At 38.0% G+C, this 22,931-nt stretch overlaps 1 protein-coding gene across 2 annotated transcripts in view; it reads right to left on the bottom strand.

Annotated features, from left to right (window-relative positions):
- LOC150076406 (general transcription factor 3C polypeptide 3) overlaps window positions 1-22,931 on the bottom strand; it is a 327,130-nt gene that overhangs the window by 229,313 nt on the left and 74,886 nt on the right. For both annotated transcript variants that reach the window (XR_016547855.1, XM_090388164.1), the window contains exons 7-9: window positions 21,406-21,482; window positions 13,570-13,684; window positions 12,619-12,785 (exon numbers count right to left, since the gene is read on the bottom strand). Coding sequence is in view for 1 of the 2 variants with exons in the window: in XM_090388164.1 (XP_090244290.1) it covers window positions 12,619-12,785; window positions 13,570-13,684; window positions 21,406-21,482 (359 nt within the window). In the remaining variant the exon portion in view is untranslated. The remainder of the gene's footprint in view (window positions 1-12,618; window positions 12,786-13,569; window positions 13,685-21,405; window positions 21,483-22,931) is intronic.

Genomic DNA, 22,931 nt, shown 5'->3' with positions numbered 1-22,931 from the left:
AAAATAATTTGCAAAACAATAAAAGAGCTTGAAAAGAATGAAACGTGTGCCAGCGATATTTTTTATATAATGAATGATCTAAAAAATTCACTGAAGAATCATCTTGATCAAGAATTTTTTGGGTATCAAGTTCATCAGCATTTTCAGAAATTAGACTCTGTAGTTAAAAGCACAGTAATAAATGATTTCAAACCATTTTATAATGCTGCATTGAAATATTTAGGAAAGAAATTTAATTTTAATGAACACACCCCTTTTTGAAACTCAGAAAATTAAGCTTTAAAAATGGTTGTCCTAACTATGACTCATTTGTTGAAGTAGCAGAATATTTTAAATTAATAGAAAACCTAAAGTTGGCTATGAATGATTTATTTGATGAGGTTTCAGTACTGAAAGCAAATCATGAAACTGTGTTAACCTCTGAAAAATTTAAAAACTTGTTTGAGTACTTCGAGTCAATGGCATTTAATTTTGACGTGTTGATTTTAAGCTTTCAAATATTTTCCAAGGTCATTTTGTATGTTTTTTCAGTGCCCAGGAACTTCGGCAAATTCAGAAAGGATTTTTAGTGTAATGAACTTGAAATCATTCACATTGAACAAAATATGTTCAATGTGAATGATTTCTAGCTATTAAACCAGTATGTGTTTTTTTTTTTTTTTTTTGCTTTTTTTCGCCTACCTAAAATTACTTTAGCTTGATTATTCAATTAATGTCAATTAATGCACTAAACTTGCATTAAAATATTTGGATCAATTCATGCTTTTTATACATCATCCATATCATTCATTATCCTTATATATCAATCCATATCCTTCCCCATAGAAAGCCGTGGTTTACCATTAAATATTTTAAATTCTAAATTAAACTAAAATACGCAAATATTTATAGTCAATATGAAAACTATAATTTTTAAACCAAAATCTAAAAAATATGAAAAATGTTTAATTATTTACTAAAAATCATTCAATTTTCCATTTTTTTTTGGGGTGGGAGGGGGTGGAGTGAGAGTTGGAGAGTGGTAGCATTAATTATTTTTGAGTGTCCTTGAATCGTCATAGAAATCTGGCATGTCCTTTAATCGTCATAGAAATCTGGCATGTCCTTTAATCCAGTCATAGAAATCTGGCAATTCCACCTAGATGTATTAAGTGATGGAACTTACAGTCCAACCACACTGTGCAGCAATAAAGATTGTTCTGAGTATAAGACAGCTGTTAATACCATCAGGAGAACCAATTATGAGAAGTCTGGCTGAAACAGTAAGTTACTCAGTGATGCAAATTAATGAACAGAGGGCTAAGACTGTGGCATTTCAAATAACGTTATGGAGGATGGGCTGTTGACCTGATATTGATTCAAGAGCCTTACATCAATAGCAATAGGGTGAGAGGTTATATCACTGCATACTGGAAGGACAATTCAATCTGGTGAGTTTGAGTCCTCAGGCAGCCTTAGTCATGAGACATCCCGACTTTGTAACAATGACAATAACTGCTCTGTGCTTTTCACACAGTTTGTGCTAAGGTACAAGGTCTGCTGGGGTTGATATATTTCATCTCACTCTATTGTCAGTTCAATGACTATACATAGACATATCCAATATTAAATAAAGTTAATAATCAGCTATTAGGGAATCAAAGAATCACTGTGGCAATGGATTCCAAGGCTGGCTACATGCTCTGGAGTGGGCTGAGCTCTAATGACAGGAGTTTTCTGCTATGGTGTGGTGCAACATGAACCAGCTGCCTACTTTCTTTTCCACCCTTGATGAGTCTTATGTTGAGACTGTTTGTTCACTAGTGACCAAAGATTTATTACTTTTATTATTTCCCAAAAATGAAAACATGGAGTTTGGTTTGAAACTTTTCTCTTAAAAGTGTAAAATGGGATGTATTTGATTCTTGTATTATCACTAGCATAAGTGAACTTCAGGACTGGGATTCTTATAGTGGTAATGAGAAGGCAGAGAGCCTTTAGAGTATGCTAACATATGCTTGTTAACATTACACAAAAAGTGAAAAATCAAAGTGCTGATACAGTCCCATGGTGGTCTCAAGAACTGTCCAAACTATAAAGAACTGAACAACACAAGTAAACATTACCAACATGGAAGAAGAAATGGATTTCTTTATCAACAAGAGGAACTTACTTGAATTACATGAACTTAGAGAAGAGGTATAGTGGACTTTTAAATTGCTCTAAACAAATCTCTTAGGGCAATTTGTTAGCAAACAAGGTAATACTAATCCTTGGTCCTCAGCTTATAGGGTTATAACTGATAAAGTCTATTTTTTCAGATGTAACTTATATGACTGTGGACAGGAACCAGACCGACTCCATTAACTGGACTCAATTTAGAACATTTTAACTGAACTGGTTCCTCAGAACCTTTATCTGAATAAAATGGACAGAAAAATATTGTCAAAGGCCATCTTAATAACATTTCAGAAGAGAATAAGGTATCTCTCACTCTAGCCAAGTTGGAAGAGGCTATGGACTAGACTCACAGTGGTAAGTCTTCAGATATTGACCTTCCAGAGGCTCGGGTTACCAACTGATTCCATGGTATGTTTCCAGGATGTTTGTTGGACATTTATAACAAATGCTTGAATGAGGGAGAGTTTCGTCTGAGAGAAGCCAGTGGGTTAGCCCAATACATATCAGCCTATTGCCTTTTTACCAATTTTTGGGAAAATCGTTGAAAGGCTTCTTTTGAAGCATTTTTATACTAGATACCTTAATCATGGTCTATTTTTTGTAAAGCAATTGGCTTTTAATAAAGGTTAATTGACAGAGGATGCTATGTCTTGGGTTTGTTTGTTTTTTGATTTTAAGGGAACCTTCCAATGCCCTGTGGTGGGATAATATCCAGCACAGGGATGATACGACTCTCTGTCTCAAAAATTTATACCTTATTCTGAGGGAATTTTTGAAAATAGGAGTGTGATGGCAAGGCCTAGCTATGAGATGTACCATGTTGGGTGTGTGGTTGCCCTCGGCAGTTGATCTGGGGCCCGTGTGTTCTTGAGTATGACATGCAGTGTTTATTACATTGCTTAAGTACGTGATCTTGTAATTTTGACTTATGGAAATTAAAGAGAACAACTGGAAGAGGGAACTAGGACTGCTTTAGGCTGACCCAATAACTGGAGTCATCTGGTTAAGCTTGCTACTTCAAAGTCAAAACCAGTAGCAATGCTGCTAAAGGATGCTCTTATTCTGATGAGGCCACCTGCTGTTTGTCATGGCGATGTTTCCCTTAAGCATGTGACAAAGATGAATTGGGATGTGTCTTGGAAAGTAGCTGTCTCTTACTGATCAATTTATATTCAGGGATCAAAGGGCATGCCCTAAGACACAGCCAAGTGGTCAGGAGCACAAGTGCAATAGCACATGCTCTTTGAGTGAACTGGGGTTCAAGCCCATGACTGCTAAATATGATGAACATTTGTATTGATTGATTTGTTGTAAACTCCACTGACCTGGTGGTTGTTCTGGAGTATAAACAAGAAATTTTTTTTTTATATGAATGTGTTTTTGTTCTGATCATCACATATGCATCTGGGGCTTGGTATACAAAGATTACCAGTACTTCCATCACAAAAAAGCTGATGGTGGCCCAAAGATTTGCCCTCCTCAGCATAACCCAGGCATGTTGAACTGTGTCTACTGATACATTAGGAGTGATTGCAGGAAAAATGGAAGCAGATTTTACAGTGATCCACATAAGTCTTATATATGGTATAAGGTAAAACATACAGTCACGCCCAGTGGAGTGAGTGGCTGGTGCTCCCATAAGATTACCAGTTAAGTGTGAACTGAAATATTCAAAGGAAGAGGGGGAGACTACTTAATGGAAATCATGAGTCATGGAACAACCATGATAAACAGGATAGTGATGCCATGTATAAATGCAGAAGTTTTCATGAAAAGATAGATGTGATTCAAATGATTCCTGGGAATAAAACAAGGCAGAGCAGTAATAAGAACTACAGAGCAGATAACTGACACTGTGATCTCCACAGTGTTAATTAACCAACCTTTAATTGCAGTATGTTAATGAAGTTAAATTCCTTTACTAACGCATTACTGAAACTTTTACGTCTTCTTAATTCAACCCCTTTCTGTCACTACTATTTCAGTAGCAAATATGAGACTAAATTCGTTGAATCTAATGTGTTTGTCTCCAACTGCACACTTCTATACTGTGAAAATTCAGCTACTACTCAATGCTCTCTCTCTCTCTCTCTCTCTCTCTTCCTCCAAGTGGTCACCAAAAATTTAATTACCATTATATAATCAAATTCTCTCCTTCAAATTAACATGTTAAAGGATTGGACTAGAAATGGTTTTCATTTTTCTCATTTCAAGACAGCATATTTTTGCTTTCTCCCCTAAATGATCATTTTTCTGAAGGCACATGAGTCACACTTGTTTTCATTTTTTCTTTAACCGTTTAGGTACTGTATTATATATACAAACTGGGCACTGTATTCATCAGTTCTGGCTTCCACTTGATATACATGGACCTTAAATTCAATACTATCATCATGAATAGTCATGCTAATAAAACTTTACCGATAAGTGCTATCATATATTGGCTTTCAAATAAACCATCAACTACAAATATTGGATTTTGATTTGATTTGATTTGGATTTTATTGGCGCATTAGCAACTAAGGCTATAATGCGCCAAAACCAGGTAATATATAAAAATTTAACATCTTAGTGACCTAATTAATTAGGCCACCATGTCCAGATACAGGATGGCCAATATGGCTGCCTTACCGTTCGGACGTGCTGTATGCCGCTCCGCAAAATTGTGTTTGGAATATGTGTTTTAAATTAAGCCAGTTATCCAAATTGTGTACCCAAGGGATAATATTCATCAGTGGATCACAGCGGTGAGATTTGTTTCTCTTTTATTGGGTTATTTAGTACATTTCAACTCGTTTTCGATTCAACGCTGGTAACAATGTGTCAGCACACCACTAAAATGCCCACATTTCCCTCTTGAACGAACAACGCCATTCATTGCCCGAGGACACTAAGTTGTGGGTAATCTCCCCACCCTCAACGCTTTCCTGGAAGTGCTCGCTCAGTCAAAAGTTCAGGCACTCTCTGAGTTAATCCCTGCCCGAAGCTTGACCTGTGGCAAAATAGGAAACGACTCACCTTCCTGAAAAATAGAAAGTAAAATCCTCCAGGCAGCAAAGCTATAGTGCAGCTCCACTTATTCTGGTGAAATTAAAAGAAATTAAGACTACTATTACATTTAGACCAAAGAAAATGGATTCCATAAATCGTTCCAACCTCGTTAATCCGAAGACAACGGAAACGGATGACAAAGCAGGAAAATCAAGAGCATCGCAGCCACAGATGGCAAACAACGAAAACTTTGATATTATAGAAAGTGAGGACATTGACTTCGCACAATCTGGCTCCACTACAGCCAAAGGAAAACACAAAAAATATGTGACACCAAATATGGAAAGAGTGACTCGCTCTAAAAGCAAGAATAAGGATCCTGCTGAACAACCTGTGATACAGGCAGACAACATCGGGGAGAAACCCCCGGACAAATCGCAGGGCACCTCGTTAGACCCAACACTACTGCTGGGCACGGCCCTGGAACAGTCCCTTGCCCTGCGAACGGCACTTGAGAGCTTATTCAAGGAACAAACAAACAGGGTTTCAGCGGTCCTTAGGGCAGAGATAGTCTCCATCTGGATGAAGATGGAGACGATATTAGTCCAGACGCAACTTGAAAAGGAGATTGGCCAAGCCAAGCTAGAGGTCCTCCAAATCAGTGGAACGAACCAAATGCCACAGCGCATTCCCACATACTCACAGGTGCTGAGGAACAACATAAATATCACAAGTGTGAATACAGACACAGGATGTCCCAAAACGGGGCAGAAGAAAACCCTGCTAACCAGACCCCACCTGGTAGTTTTGAAACCAGCAGCACCGGAAACACACAAGTCCAGTGAAGCAGTTAAACAGACCGTCATGGACAATCTGAAGGACGACTTTAAACACACAAAAATAAGATCCATCAGGAAAACGAGAAATATTGGCGTGATCATTCAAACTGAAACGGAACAAGACATACAGGGGATACTAAAAAACTCCAAAATATCCTCGCTGGGGCTGCTTGCCGAACCGCCTAGGGAAAAAGGGCCCTGCATAATGATACATGACCTAGATAATAATATCACCACTGAAGAGTTAGTCCAAGAAATCTACAGGAAAAATCTCAATGAATTGCAACGGGACGGAACACCAGAGCAGCACATCACACCGATGTTCAAGACCAGGGCCAGGACTAGGGGTACTGTCAACTGGGTCCTGGAGCTGTCCACAGTTGCCCGGAAATCCATAAAGCAACAGAAAAGGGTATATGTAAATTGGGGCAGTCACCGCTACAGGGAGTATGTGGCTGTCCCCAAATGCTTCAGATGTTGTCGTTTTGGCCACACGACACACACCTGCAGACAAATGCACTCTACATGTGGCCACTGTGCCAAAGATGGCCACGAATATAAAGACTGTCCAAACAAAGCTGAAGCCCCGGTCTGCATCAACTGCAAGTCCCTGAAGCTGTCACATGACCACTCTATAAGGGATAGCGCCTGCCCAACATACAATAAAGCAAGGAGTACACAACAGCTACGATAAATTATGGGGAGTAATCCAAAACAATACAACCACTTCGGGATAAAAATTGCACAACATAATGCACAGCGTTCTAAGGCAGTTGCTGCACAGCTAGTTAAGAAATCTAATGAAAAAAACCTGGACGTGCTCATACTCCAGGAGCCGTATACTCATAATAAAGGAGTAAGAGGTTACCCTCTAAAGTTCAAGATTGTCCAAGTGGAAGGAGACACTCCTTGGGCGGCTGTCGTGGTTTGTAACCCAGACCTCACGGTTACAAAAATAACCGACCTTTGCACAAACTGGGCAGTATGTGCCCACATTGCCTCATCACTGGGGGAATTTTACGTCTCTTCGGTATATGCCAGACCGGGAGAGGACATTCTTCCCATCACAACGTATCTGCAAACCCTACAGCGCCAGCTTCCGAGTGCCAAAATTATTATTGGAATGGATGCAAATTGCAGGTCCCCAGCCTGGCATAGTGAGACGCCAGATAGGAGAGGTACACACAATGGACAGCGACTGGAGGAGTGCATAGCAAGCAGTAACTTTACTATCCTGGACCTACCAAATCAACTTCCCATGTTTTCAAGTAAATGTTGGAAGCAAACATTGATCTTACCCTTGCAAGCCGCACAATAGCAGGACACCTCACCCCCTGGGAGGTACAGGACCATTGGACCACATCTGATCATAGGGTTACAACCCTCTGTCTGCACCGAACCCTAATTCCAAGACAGATCGTCAGATTTCTCTCGGCAAGGTATGCCATTCCCAAAGCCGACTGGGATCTCTTCGAACGGACGCTGATGATGGGAGCAGAAAACATCTGTACTGAAGGCCAAAACTTAAATGACCTCCAGCAGCAGGTGACAAAATTAATCAAGGACGCAGCGGACATAGCCTTAAAAAAGAAACACCCGGCCCCCAGAGCTGTTCCCTGGTGGTCACCAGAACTAACTGACCTCAGACACAGAGCAAACAGAGCCCGAAAAGCATTCCAACGAGCACGCAGAACCTGGCCACAGGCGGAGGTGGATGAGTTAAGGCAGAGGTATCGCGAGGCAAGAAATAACTACACGGCCAAGATTAAGCAGAAGAAAACAGAAACATGGGAAACTCTGGTCAGTGCAAATGGCAATGCTGACCCATGGAGAATTGTTTATAGAGTTGTCGCTAATAATCTCCCAAGAGGGCGAAGTGGTTACAGCCACCGAAACTGCACCGGGAAGTTATACCAGAACCTGGAAATCATCGATTGACAACATATTAGACCACATCTTCCTACCTCAAACTGAACCCCAGACTGAGGAACAGAAAAAACTCTATGAAGAAAACTCTTATTGTACCACGGCAGTTGAGCCCCCCTTTACAATCATGGAGCTAAGCATAGCAGCAGCAAACATTAAAAACAGGAAAGCCCCTTGACGACATGATTGAACCAGAGATGCTCAAAAAGGCGGTAGAGAAGATACCAGACATCATTCTAAATCTCTTCAATCGCTGTCTTTCAGAAGGCTATTACCCTAATAAGTGGAAAACAGCAAGAATAAGACTTATACTTAAGAATCCAACCAAACCCCAGGATAAGCCAACATCGTACAGACCCATAGCTTTGCTTTCTACCTTGAGCAAACTTTTTGAGCGGCTTCTATACCATAGATTAGAAACTCACTTCCAGGAAGCGAACATGATGTCGCCGAACCAGTTCGGCTTCAGAAGAGGATGCTCAGTGGCAGACGCTTTGGAAAACATAATTGAGGCAGCAAAAAACTGCGATGTGAAGTATTTTCTCCTCATATCAATAGACTTTGCTGGCGCTTTTGATTCTCTCTGGTGGCCCGGAATCCTGGCCAGACTTCGGCGAGCCCAAATTCCAGGCAACCTTTTCTGCTGCCTTAGATCATGCTTGGATGATAGAAGGATTACAGTGACTGCTCCCTTTGCCACTCTCTCCAGGCAGGTCCACAGAGGCTGCCCCCAGGGATCAGTTCTGGGGACCCTTTTGTGGACTCTTGTGCTGGATGAGTTCCTCAATACGGAAATCCCTAATATAAGAATGCAGGCATACGCCGATGATCTTATACTGATGCTGCAGGCTAATCGCAGGACACAGCTGGAGACCCATGCAAATCAGGCCATTTCTGTTCTGCAAGGATGGGCAAATGGGAACCTACTGAACATCTCACCGGAAAAAACACGTTCAATACTCCTCAAGGGCTCCCTTGATCCCAGGAGGCCTCCCCAGATCAAGATAAATGGAACAACCATTAAACTCCAAACAGAAGTCAAGTATCTTGGCGTTATCCTCGATAGACACCTCAACTTCACACCGCATCTTAGTTACCTCAGAGTAAAATTCAGGAAATATTCCGGCCTATTTGCTAGAGTTACACGCAGAGACTGGGGTCTGAAGAAGAGGGCACTCGCCATCCTCTACAAGGCATTCTTCATCCCGGCACTGGCTTATGCAGCGGGAGCTTGGTATGCTAAGGCAAGCACTGCTGTTAACAGAAGGAAATTGGAAACCATCCATCGAATAATTCTCCTCACAACAACCAGAGCATGCTGCACGGTGAGCACCCACGCTCTCCAGGTCCTTGCGGGATTCTCCCTCTGGAATTAGAGATTGTCGGCCGTGGGCTGCTGCACCAACACGCCAAAGGAAGGATAATCACACATTTGGGATACACTACGGACCCAACTCTGACTAGACCACAGGAAAAAAGACGTCTTACAGACCACATGAGAGCAGTGTGGCAGAATTGATGGAATGACTCCACTAAAGGCCGCATAATTAGAAGCTTCATACCAGACATTGGACGTGTTTACCCTATTTTCCCGACCTGGTACTCTCCTGGACTTCATACCACTTATCTGCTGACAGGGCATGGCTCCTTCGGGAAGAAGCTACACGATTTTGGAATCTCGGACATAGCGCAGTGTAGATGCGGACAAGAAGAAACTTGGGAGCACCTGCTCTATGAATGTAATATATGTGAAGATCTCCGTGGCCTGCTGTTTACCAAACTACGCTCCATCCTTAGAAATCAGGAGGACATAGTGCTGCAGGAAGAAGAAAACTATAAGGCTTTCACGCTTTTCGCTCAAAATCTCTTCGCGAGGCAAAGAGCACTCCCACCACCCTGAAACAATGGCGACCCAGATCCGACACCTTTCCGGGCCTGCTTTATCTCCTTTTCCCGGTGGGGGGGACACCCCTGTCTCCCCCTCTCCCTGCAAAACCCACTTTCCCTCTGGTATGGCATGGGCATGCCCACTGAACATTTGGGGCCACTCCTCTTTCGGTCCCTTTCTTCTTTTTCTACCCTCCAGCCTTCCTTCTCCCCACCCAAATCTGTCTACCTTCACAGCCCACAGCCCCACATGTCAAAATTGTAACTACACCAAAATTGCTTGCCCGACCCTTTTCGGCCAAAAATAAAACTCATCCAGCATACAATCCATTCTCGCTCTTAAGGCAATCTATGACCAAACAAAGCACCAACAGCGATTAAAGCAATGTCTTTTTTTTTCTTCTTTTTATATAGGTCCTAGCCATTGAAATCTGAGGAAAGTAGGTGGCAGGACCTGCCAGAGTACTGATTCCTTATTGGTAACACCTGGCTAGCCTCCACGCGGCGCGGTATGGGCAACGTTGGGTCCCATCAGGGGCTCGATGGCCAATAAGCCAGATGAACAATGGGCACAACAGACTACACTATACACGATCCACACACACTTTAAATCTCTGGCTTGACAGGGTACTGTCACTCGATACAGAGATGGGAGAAATCCCAGGAGCCGCAAGACCCTCAACATAACAAATACCAAATGTCCAGATACATAATAACAAATATATAAAAAAGATAAATCAATAAAAGAAATAACAATAACATATAAATTTTAAATACGATTGAAAACCTTTATTGATTTCAAAAAGCTAAAAATAGCAGACACATTGTCATTGTCGAATAAAATCTGACTGAGTGTATACGGCTCAGTCAGATGATTAAAAGCGGTAAATGGATACTGCTAAAATCTGGACAATCAATTAAAATGTGTCTCATGGATAAAACTGTGCCACAGGACTCACACATAGGAGGGTCATCAGCACTCAGCAAAAACGAATGAGTCAAATGACTATGTCCTATGCCCGGGCAAGAACAACTTCCTCCTTACGATTCCTGCGCAGACTAGACTGCCACGGTTCAATTACAGGCTTTATACGATATAATTTATTCGCAGTCTGTCTATTCCACGAATCCTGCCATTGGGAGTGTATCTTCGTGTGTATTATTTGCCTGTAGTCTGTATAGGGGACTAACAGGCAGCGATTATTATTGAGAATTGCTGATTTGGCTGCGGTGTCAGCCAAATCATTTCCACTAATCCCAACGTGGCTAGGAATCCAGCAGAAGCGGATATCATATTCACATTCACGGAGGAAGTGAATCTTCTGCTGAATGCTAGACAGAACTGGATGAGAATTATATCTCACAGTTATTAAAGCCTGTAAAACGCTGAGAGAATCAGAATATAAAAAGAACCGTTGGTATTGGCATTTACTAATGTGATCCAAGGCTAACTCTATAGTGTGCAGCTCTGCAGTAAATATGCTGCATTCAGAGGGAATCTGCTCCAATGTAGTGCTGTCTGTAAAGACAGCGGCAGATCCCACATATGATTCCGACTTCGAACCGTCTGTGTAAACTGGCACGAAGTCAGAATGTTCAGCTCGGTGTGCTGAATAAAGCTGCAGGTAGACCGATGATGGAGTGTCCGACTTTCCCCAATTTCTAAGGGAGAAGTCACATGTTGGAACATGAGCATGCCAGGGTGGAAGGGGTTGCTTTGGTGTTTGGGCAACCTTGTCTACCTTGATATTAACTTCTTTGAGTAGCTCTTGGAGATGAATACCAAAAGGACGATTGGCAGTCTTACGGGTGTTGTACAAATTTTCCCATCGTGGCTCAAAAACGAATGGCCACGTAGGATGGTCTGGCAGGGATTTCAGTTTTAAGGCGTACTTTAGAGACAACTGCTTACGTCGAAGTGATAACGGTGGTTCGTTTGCTTCAAAGTATAAGCTCTGGACAGGAGATGTTCGAAATGCTCCAGTAGCGATACGGAGAGCCTGATGATGGACAGGATCCTCACAAATATTGGATGTCAGAAACTGAAGTTCCTGTTTATAAGCCATAAACACATCACATGGCTACAAAGTGTTACTACCGTGGAGCAACATATAAACAACTGGTGATGGCAAGTTTGCAAGATGATAAGGCAAAGCAGTTTTACTCCTACTAAAATGTTTTACCATGTGACAACATGAGAAGTATGTGAAAAATCATGAATCTGATATCAGACATTCTGAAAATTTGTTAGCAATGATCAGGAATTATAGCATGTTCAGGGAAGTACTGATTCTGATGGAGAAATCAGGTGGTGTCATGTGTTATCAGTCTCTTTGAAGATCTATAAAGAAAGAGAGGCTGATAATACATGAAATGAAATGGCACGGGGATGAATTCAATTCTAAAATATATAACTTGATGACAATAATTCAGGAATTTGAGAAAGTGCTTCCCGACAACTGTAGTAATCTGAAAGATATCAACTTTTTTTCAAAAAATGTTTACAGAAGTTGCAAAATTAGTAGTTGAAGAGACATAGACTTAGTGTTACTGACAAAGACTTACATTTTCACAAAATGTCAACTTTTTTGTAAAAAAAGTGACTTAACACATGGAAATAGTAGCTTTGAAAATGGTTCTACTTAAAGGGTAAAGTTTGCGTAGAAAAAAAGAAAAAAAAAATAGATGCTTATAACAAATATCTCACACAACATCTAATATAGCTAAATATATAAAATAAAAATTTCAGTATATTACTGACTGTGATATGTCCATCTTTGGTCATAGGAAACAGTGGTATTTAGCATTTACTTACTTTGGCAATTTCTCTGGAAAGTTGAAGGCAACCTTCCTTGTGCTCAGGCTTCAATATTTGTGTAATAATTCTATAACCAGCAAGAGCCTTCTTCCTGTCTTCTATTTCCTCATATAAATTACAACGTTTCCAAAGAAGGCCTATATTTTCAGGATCTAACTTTATAGCTAAATAAACATTTGCTAATTACTACCATGTTATAACATACATATCAAAGTACAATAGTAAAATTCAATCATTTAATGATTATTAACATAAAATTTCCATCTAGGTAAACCCTTTCAATAATTTCTTTCCAATTAGCTAAACATGTAAATGAAATAATGACATGTATGGCTCTTTGAGTTCCAGTGAATATTCAATTGGCCAGTAAAGATTTAAAATTGGAAGTGAATGACATTTGCATCAAAATAAACAGGAAACATTTACACAAATGTTAACATAAAGGGGGAGGGCATGGGAATATACAATGAATTTAATTGATTTCTGCTATCAGTATACACTTGTTTTTTTTAAAGTAATATGAAAAAATTTCATATGAAATACAGTTAATAACAGCTGTCATTTGAAATTAGAAGCAATCAATGAAAGACACATCATAAAATTTTATTAACTATGAACTGTCCAGTAATATCATAGAATGAGTTTGAACTGAGAAGCAGTTTCAAGAAGCTGTAGCAGAGTTTCATATAACAAACTCTCTTTTAAAAGTTCTATAATAGTTAATTTAAGAAGTATTTTTAATTGGTCTCACAGTCCAATTTGTTTATACATTATAACCAAATCCGACTGCAAATTTAAATAAAAAAAAAGAAAAGAAAGACACATAGAACAGTATGCTTAGTTTTATTAAATAATTTTTATAAGTTTTCATGTAATGCTCTTTTTACAATATATTAAAGTTTACTTTACAAGCTACACAATTTTGTTGAACTCTGGATGTATAATTACCTCTTGAATAACAGGTAATTGCTTGCTTGATCATTCCCTGTTCTCTGGACATCTCTGCCAGTCTAATCCACTCTTCTTTATCATTAGGATTTAAATAGGCACCAATCATTGAAAACTGAAATTAAAGAAATGTAAAATATATGCAGGGCTACCCACACAGATGTGCCTATAAGGATATTAATAAAGATGATGACATCTTAATTTTTTTAAATTAAAACATGCATAAAAGCAATGAATTAGCATAATCAGTGCTTCCTAAATATTTGAATGATGCATGGAAACTTCTGCCAAAGTGCACATTAACTGTATATACAGTACACAACCATCCATATTTGTTACTGTGTTCAAGTCTTGAGGCACTATTTCATAATTTAATTTTTATTTCTAGCTTGCTTATGTTCTTATTGATGAACACAAGCATACTACAAGTAACTATCAAAAATTTTTGATACATCAACTACAAAAGATATTGTACACTAGTTCTCATGGTATTCCAGTTGGTACAATTTGTTGTGCACTATGTCTGTACAAATATGCACATGGGCTGATTTTAATGTTGTGCAGGTTGAAAACTCCAGAATGATTTTAATGATGAAGAGCACTTCCTTTCTGTCTTCATATCTAGATCTCTCCAAATGAATGGTAAGTGGAAAAACCATTATGCTGGCACAGAGAACAGTATTCTTATGTCATGTACAGTACTGTACGTAATTGTCGAAATAAGTATATAAATTTATGCCTATTGCAAAACAACTATGCAGACATTACTTCTGGCGAAGACATTCTAATGAAAAAAGAGAAAAAGCATTCTGCCTAGAAGTTAAGCTTGAGATAATTGGGTATCTTGAAAGAGGCGAAATTAACATAAGCACTCTAGTGGATAGTTTATCACTGAAGGTATTTGTGACAACAATAAGTCAGCTGTAAACACAGTAACAACAGTAAGTGAGATAAAAGAATCTGTTGAGCAAAAAATTCCACCACCAGCTTCGAAGGCATACAAATACATCAAAAATCAAGAATCACATAAATTATTGTAACTGAGTGAAATAAGTGATTCTGAAAGTCTTTGCTTTCAGGCCTTCATGATCAAATGCATCTTACAACTTCATAACTTAAAGCTAGTCTCTGGTGCAAAACAGGTGTGCACCATTTCCAGAGGCAATAAAAGCTTTCATTAAGGTATCACTTGTATCATTTCACAGATACAAGTGCTAAGATATTTCAATGCTGACAAAATGGGTTTGTGCTGAAAGTGAATAAAAACCTGCACTGTGCATGACTGAGAAAGAAAAAAAAAAAACTCTTTACAGATTTAAGTTATTCAAAGACAGACTGACACATTTCTTTTGTGGCAATGCAAATTAAATATTTCAACCCAAAGAACTTGTCGTATGAAATGATATACAAGGTACTGCCACCTTGAGAATAATTTTTACCCTATTTGATAGATTCCGTAAATTTTTAATTAAAAAAACTGTGAGAAAAACTACCTCAGAAAGCAGTGTGAACTACTTCCAAGTGAACAGAATGGTGTTAAGTAGTAAATATCATGTCTGTGCGTGGGCGGGGGAATGGGGGGGGCAAAATCGACTACAACAGGTTAAACGTAAATTACTTTTTATTTACCTTTCCACAAATTCTCCTGCTCTTGAGCACTTAAGCAAAGGCACCTCCAGCACACTGGAAGTCAAATAAATGAGCCTGTATGAGTGGAACTATCGATGTTTTTACCTGCACTGGAAGTTATCATCTTTAAGATCCAATATGTGTCAATTAAAATCTGACTGAGTATAGTGGATAAAGGCAGGACAACACGATAAAAGCAGTAAAAGAACCCATCAAGCACTCAACTGCCCAGCCCAATGCCTGAAACTAAACTTGCCCATCAGACAATATAAGAACAGCAGCAGCAGCCCAAAAGACAGAAAGTGCTGGTCCTAAAGCAAATGGCTATTTTTCAGAGAAAAGGAAAATATACTGTGCAAAAAGAATAGGTGGAATAGAATCATGGCATGTCTTCCAGGAGCAAAAGTTAATGATGTTGTGGAATAATTATCATCTCTTAAGGGCACAAAAGGTGACGATGTAGACACTAATGCTATTAAGAATAGGCAATCTAAGGTATTTAGCAGCATGGGGCAGTATTGAGGAAAACATTGAGGAACAAGTTAGAATTAAATCTGAAAGTCTCTGGAATTTTCTCCAGTTATCATAGGAAGGAGTATATGATGAGAACCATGTCAACCAATTCTGCCCTGGAGAGACTGCGCAAAGCTCACGGGAGATGGAATTTTTCTCAGCATGGCGTCTTTGCTTGTTTAGAGGAGGGACTGTTTTCACAGGGATGAGATACACTTTGATAGAAGATGAATAATATTTGCTGATGCTACTGAGTCAGTGTTAGATTGGTCTGAAAAACTGCTAGTTTGGGGGGTGGGGGGAATACACAGACTAATAGTTTAATGTTAGTTATTACAACGGCAGGTGAAATTTATTCTCATGCTGCTTCTATTGGGGCATATATCATCCTGCAAAACAAGGTATGGGAGGTTGCAGGGGGTCCTCGTGTTTGTATACTAATACTAGAAATATAGTAAATAAATTTGATAAATTTAAATATTGATTTTATGACTTAATCAATTGTAGGGAATTGAAAACATAGTGCCACCCAGCCATAGCTGATGCAAAATTTGAATACAGCAGGCCCCCGTTATAACGCGGTTCGCTTTATGCTGATTCGCTATAACGCTGTTCTTATATTATAACCCGTATCTGACTATAACGCTCTTTTACAGATTGCATTTTTGGCATATTTAATGAAATTGTTTCGTTTGATGGAGTCGATAGCTTGAAAATGAATAGCAAAACAGCATTAAAACATTTCCCACGCCGACTTGAGAAATTTTCTCACGCTCAGTGAAAATTTCTCGCACGCTAATTTAATTGCAGTACAGTGACTTCTTACGTAATTCCGAGATCAACATTTTAAAAAATGATCAAGTATATTGCTTGTAATATTTGCTTTATATGCATTTATCCGAAGTCTAGTCATCACTCAGTACCATATTAGACAACGTGCGAAACGGACAGTTTACTTGAACATTGTATCATAATTAATGCAACCAACGCAGTTACATTTTCGAAGAATTAATAATGGCTGATAAGAATGAAAAAGCAACAACATCTGAGTGCAGTACGAAGACTATAAATGTAAGAAAAAGACTGAATTTGAAAATTAAATTAGACGTTTTGAAGCGAATCGATTCCGGTCAAAGACAAGTGGATGTGTGCCATAATTTAGAACTTGCAAGTTTAACTGTAAGAACAATTATAAAAAAAAAATAAAGAATTAATTGTAGCAGCGGGAAAGATAGCTGTTCCACTGCAAGCAACTAGGACAAGGCTGGCTATTAGGATTGAAATGTAAAGACTTTAACTAATTTTATTGAAGATAATATCCAATGCAGAATTCAGTTAATATTATTCAAAAAAAAAAAAAAAAAAAAAGAGAGAGAGAGAGAGAGAGAGATTAGCCAATATGATGATCTGAAGAAAACTTACCTAAAAAAAAAAAAAATGTGGAACCATTTAAAACTAGTAAAGGCTGGTCTTGTTAAAATTATTGAAGGGGGGTATTATGTGTTATACTTCTCAACAAGCTTTTAACATAGATGAAGCAGGACTTTTGTGGAAACGAATGCCTAAAAGAAGTTTCATATTGAAAAAAGAAAAAAACATGCCAGGTTTCAAAGCGGCGAAGGATCGGGTGACTTTATTGTTGGGTGGTAACGCTGGGGGGGGGATTTAAAATTAATACCCCATTTAGTTTATTTGGAAGAGGGACAAAGTTCAACCCAAAATCGACACATTTTTCATGATTAAATTCATCAATTAAATTAAATCAATTTAGATCAATTAAATTCATGATTTTAATTGGAATTGTAAGTTTAATTTTGATACGTAAGTAGTTACCACATAATTATATACGTATGTAATGCAGAATATTTTATATGTACAAATATTTGAATATTAAATATTTTGACAGACATTTGTGCATCTTTTCACTTCTGTTTATTATTGATTAGGAAATATTCTATGGCACCGACTGCAACTCACAAATACATATGTTACCTTATGGGAATGCGGCGCTCGCTTAGCACGGATTCACTTAGCGCTCTGTTTTATGGAACGAATTATCAGCGTTAAGCGGGGGTCACCTGTACAACAAATACAATGTATACAGGTGATTTTATTTTTGATTTTTTGTAGCGCAAAAATGGCGAGGTTATGTATACAGGAAGTGGGGGGATATATACTAGTATTCACAGCTCCCAAATCAAGAAAGATTTCAGTTCTGCATATTGCAGACACCTGTGGGGAGGCCTGATTGAAGAATTTAAGGATTTAAATGGAATGAGTGAATTAATTGGAAGATATACAAAGGGGGACATAAATTTAAACTGAAAAAGGAAGGTTACAGGATAGATATATGAAAATTTGCTTTCAGCCAGAGAGTAATCAAGTGTTGCAACAACCTTCCATCTGGAAAAGGGTAGCATGAACAAATTTAGTGAATGATTAGAGAAATTATTGTAGAGAATGGACAAATGACATGGGTGATTTTTTTTTTTTTTTGGCTGATGATGTACATGTTTGCTTCCGTGCATCATTTGCCAGTACTAATACTGAATGAAGAAGCTTACTGAGTATTTAGATAAATCTTTGAAGTAATCTTATTAATATTGATTGCAATACTTCTGCACCCTTTGGAAGCATTCCTGATAGGCTTTTTTTTTTGGAATTGCTTTTCCTGTGTTACATTCTTAATAATTTCTTCCATTGTTACAAATATTTGACCTTTAAATCCCTCTTGAATGGGGTGTGTTGGGGGGAGAATATGCTATCTAAAATCCAGTGAGTATGAGATGTGTGATCATTGTGATGGAGTATGTCACAATGCAAATGCTAATTCCCTGAAGCCCACATTCTCAATGAACAGCACTGCAAACAATTCTACAGTAACGTTGCAGTTACTGTAGAATTGTTTAGTAGTATTCCTTGCTCAGTCTTTGATCATGAGGGGCAATTCATGATGAACAATGCGTTGTGAATAAAAAAAAAATATATATATATAAGTATGTTCTTCACATTTGATTAAGTCTCTTCTTTTTCTCCTCTCTTATTTTTTTCTTTTTAAACCTTGGAGAAGACGGAGTCTTCTCTGGGATAGCTGGGCCATTGTTTCCAGGGCATAATCATACACTTATGATTCACAATCAGTAATGATGGAAGAAACAGCATATGTCAGCAGTAGTGCATTAACAAAGATCTAGAGATGTAAAACTCACTGCTCTCTATAATCATCAGTGAGGATGCAAGGCACAAACTTGGCTGAAATGCACTGCATTCTCAAGTCATGTTAAAATAAATCAAGGATTTGCCATAAGAAATACCAATTTCACTAGCAACTCTTTGATTAGTTAAGCATCATTTACTCCTGATCAGATCATAAACAGGAGCAACTTTAATCACTGGTTTCTGGAATTGAAGGGTGGCCACAGCAAGAATAATCTTCAACAGACAACCAAGCCCTCAACTTTACAGACTGTAAAGTCTTCAAATGATGCATAGCATCTTCTCCAAAAGCTGTTTTTTAACATTTTATATGCTTTTGTTGCATTTTTCCCTTTTAACAAGATTTCAAATGATATGGGTTTTCAAGCTGAAAGTTGGAATATTCTCTGGAATTTGGATCCAGAAGATTATGAACAGTTTGATGTAAATTTGCTGATTAATAAAAGCAATCATTTTAAATGAATGCACCTTCCATGCAATGTAGGCTAATTCAGACTAACCACAGATAAATGGGTGATTCATGCATTACTGATAGTTCCTGTGTCACATTCTAGATGAGTCATCAAACATGCTGTATTTCACTATGATGCCAAAATTTCAAGATATAAAAATCAGCTTCTGAGCTTTCTAATCACACCTCATATATACATTATCAAGCATCTATCAATGCAGATCAACAAATTACAAATGTATAAAAATTCATTTTGAACCACAGAAACATGCTGCTATCTGTCATCTGTGTTTATAAATGATATACATGTTTTTATATTTATGCTAGTTTTATATTTATGCATACTCCTAATGCCAATTTATGATAAATTGGCATTAGGAGTATGCAGCCCTTTTAACAAGATTTCAAATGATATGGGTTTTCAAGCTGAAAGTTAAAATATTCTCTGGAATTTGGATCCAGAAGATCATGAAACTCAATCAAATAATACATATATAAACACAAGGGATATTACTGTAAAAAAAAAAAAAAAAGTAGCAACAAATTTTTAAATTTTTTTACAACCTAAAAGAAATAAATTTTAATTTTTTATTTTATGAAGTTATGATTTTATTTTTGACAATAATTCCACTATAATATTCAGCTAAAAAAGTCAAAATAAAAAATTAATATTTAAAGGCATTTATATATGTGCTTAGCTTTTCAATTTTTACAAACTTCAAAAGAATTCACTCAGTCACATCCATACAGTCCAGAACCTGCTTGAGAAATGGTTAATACCTTGTGTACTTTTTGGTAGACTGTTGCCTTTTTGATTTGAAAAAGTTGGCTTGCTCTGTCTTATAATTCAGAGGCCTCTTGGCAGCTTCCTTCTCTGTCATTTTTTTATATATCTTTTGCTTCTTCAGAAAAGGCTGTTTAGTCTGGACATTAAACCAGGTGAGTGTTTTGATACTTATGTCTTTTGTTACTCTAAGGAAGTAGTGAAATGCCTAAAAATACGAAAACACTTTATTATGAGATGACTTCTACATTATCAGGATTGTTGTCTTTTATTTCCTTCACACACAAGTTACCCAATTACAGGCGATTACACATCTCATTATGACTCTAGTTTCACAAAGTGTATGGGGAAAACAGCAGTTGTCAGGAGGGAGGAGTTGGTCTTCTATAGATATGGAGTCATGGTCAGAGCAGAGTTTATTAAAGCTATGTTTTATTCCAGACAGATTATGAAAAATGATGCCAAGCCTATGGTCCCTATTCTCTCCTTGGTCAATAGAGTTCTGAGCTGTATTAGGTTCAAGACTTGCACAGTTTCATTTAGATCTTTTTACATAGTTTGTGTCTGGACTCTTGCATGTTAGGATCCCTTGTTACTAATAGTTGGTATCCTGATCAGCCACGTGAATAGTTCTGCTCATATCCTTGGTATATATGGTAAGCAATTAAATAAGGTGCAAATGGATCGGTGCTCTGCTTTTCAAGAACATGGAACAAACTAACTCAAAGTTATCAAAAGTTCTTGTTTAATTTTTTATCATGGTTATGTCTTGACAGATAATTGCTCCTATTACTTCTCTTAGAATCCCATTTCCCATGAAATTATAGTCTGCAACTGAGATAAACAGATGAAGTTGTTTATCAGACCTCTCAAATGGCATGCACGCATGTAGCTGCTAGTATATGCTTGAATAGCACTCTACACACTCTTTCTCGATATATATAATTCCAGCTTATGCTTCATACAACAGTGTGATCTAAAAGATATAATTAAAAAATACTATTTTAACATAAACATATTAATACTGAGACAAAAACAAATTTATAAAACCACAATCTGCATTTCTGTTTATCTGAAATGAAACTAGTTTTTGTGTAAGAATCAGCTTACTTAAACTGTGCCTAATAATTTAAAATTTAAAGATTTACTTCTTTAGATCAAGGCTGCTTATTCTGATCACTGCACTAAAAGAATAAACAGGTCTACAAAAGAATTGAGGTTACGTTGTGAAAAAAATAAATACCTGTAAAGCTTTATCCAAGTCATCAATTTCTTCATAGAGAATACCCAAAGTCTGGAATGGCTCATAAGCAGTAGGTGCTGTGAGAGAAAGAGAAAGAAAGAGAGAAAAAGAAATTATATATACAATACAGGGACTACATAATACATACTGGATCACAATGATTTGATGTTGTTGTTTTGATTTTTAGGAGCATTAGCAACTAAGGCCATATTGCTCCGGGGATATGCAGTGGTCATTCCCTGACCTTTCCGCATTCTCCATATTTGGTGGTCACAGGCTCAAACCCCGGTCTAATCAAGAAGCATGTGCACTGCTGCTCCTGCCCACCTGGTTACGGAGGCGCCACAGTGATTCCAGTAACCCAGGAGCTTATTCACCATCAAAGTAAAAGATAAGCAATTGAAATTTGATCAGAGTAAAAAAAAAACATTTTAAATTAGTTCTGGAAGTATTTTCATACTTCCAGAACTAATTTAATTTAACTCAACAATATTGCATGTTGTTTGTTGTTGTTCTGTTTAACGACACAAGGGCTACTAAGGCCAAATTGTGTCTCTTCACCGGTAATTGACAAAAAGCATATTTTTAGAGAAATTACAATATATGCCTCTGTACAAACTAATATGTTTTAGATATAATAAAAGTTCTTCAATATTTGCTTCATTTCCTAAGATGCGAGATAAATCAGGTGATATATTCAATTTAGAGAGAGACTGAAATGTGTTTGACTGGATGATTGAATGTAAGGGACAATCAACCAGGAAATGACGGACTGTAAGTTGCGTCTGACAGGATGGGCACTGTGGTGGGCTTTCACCCAATAATAGAAAGAGATGAGTATGGTGAGTGTGTCCAATTCTGAGTCTTGCCAGTACAACTTCCTCTCGTCTGTTTCTTCGGAAGCCAGACAGCCACAGCTTTGGATCTTCTTTTATCTGGTAAAGTTTATTGCTAGGGTCACTTTTCCAGGTCTGTGACCATTTATTGTAGCAGGCTTTGCGTATGACAGACCTAAAATCAGAGAAAGGAACCTGAGGATGTTGTGAGAGAGCGGGTTGAGGATGTTTAGCGGCAAAGTCGGCACTTTCATTTCCCGGAATGCCTGAATGGCCAGGGATCCAGCAAAAACTAATTGACTGATTGGACACACTGCAAGCAAATAGCTGGGAATGAATCTGTTTCAATGTAAGGTGAGAAATGGAGGAATTCTTCCTTATGGCAGAGATAGCACTAAGAGAATCTGTGTAAATTATGGCAGATGAGATGGAAAGCTCAATTATCTTACTAAGCGCTAACGTAATGGCATATAATTCAGCTGTGAAGACGCTGCAAGCAAGAGGTAGTGTGGCTGAAATTGTACATAAAGAAAAAACTGCCGCAGCACCTACCATACTCTCAGTTTTTGAACCATCCGTATAAATTTTACAGGCATGGTTGTTCATAGCATGAGCTGAATGTAACTGTCTGATATTGCAGGAAGGTATATTTTTCCCCCACTGGAGGAAGTATGTATCTTGAGAGATAGA

The sequence above is a fragment of the Mastigoproctus giganteus genome, chromosome 13 (genome assembly GCF_048544385.1).
Source record: "Mastigoproctus giganteus isolate SK-2022 chromosome 13, ASM4854438v1, whole genome shotgun sequence".
In the NCBI taxonomy this organism is placed as follows: Eukaryota; Metazoa; Arthropoda; class Arachnida; order Uropygi; family Thelyphonidae; genus Mastigoproctus; species Mastigoproctus giganteus.
The sequence above is the reverse complement of the archived record's forward strand: the minus strand, read 5'-3'. Positions and strand labels throughout refer to the sequence as shown.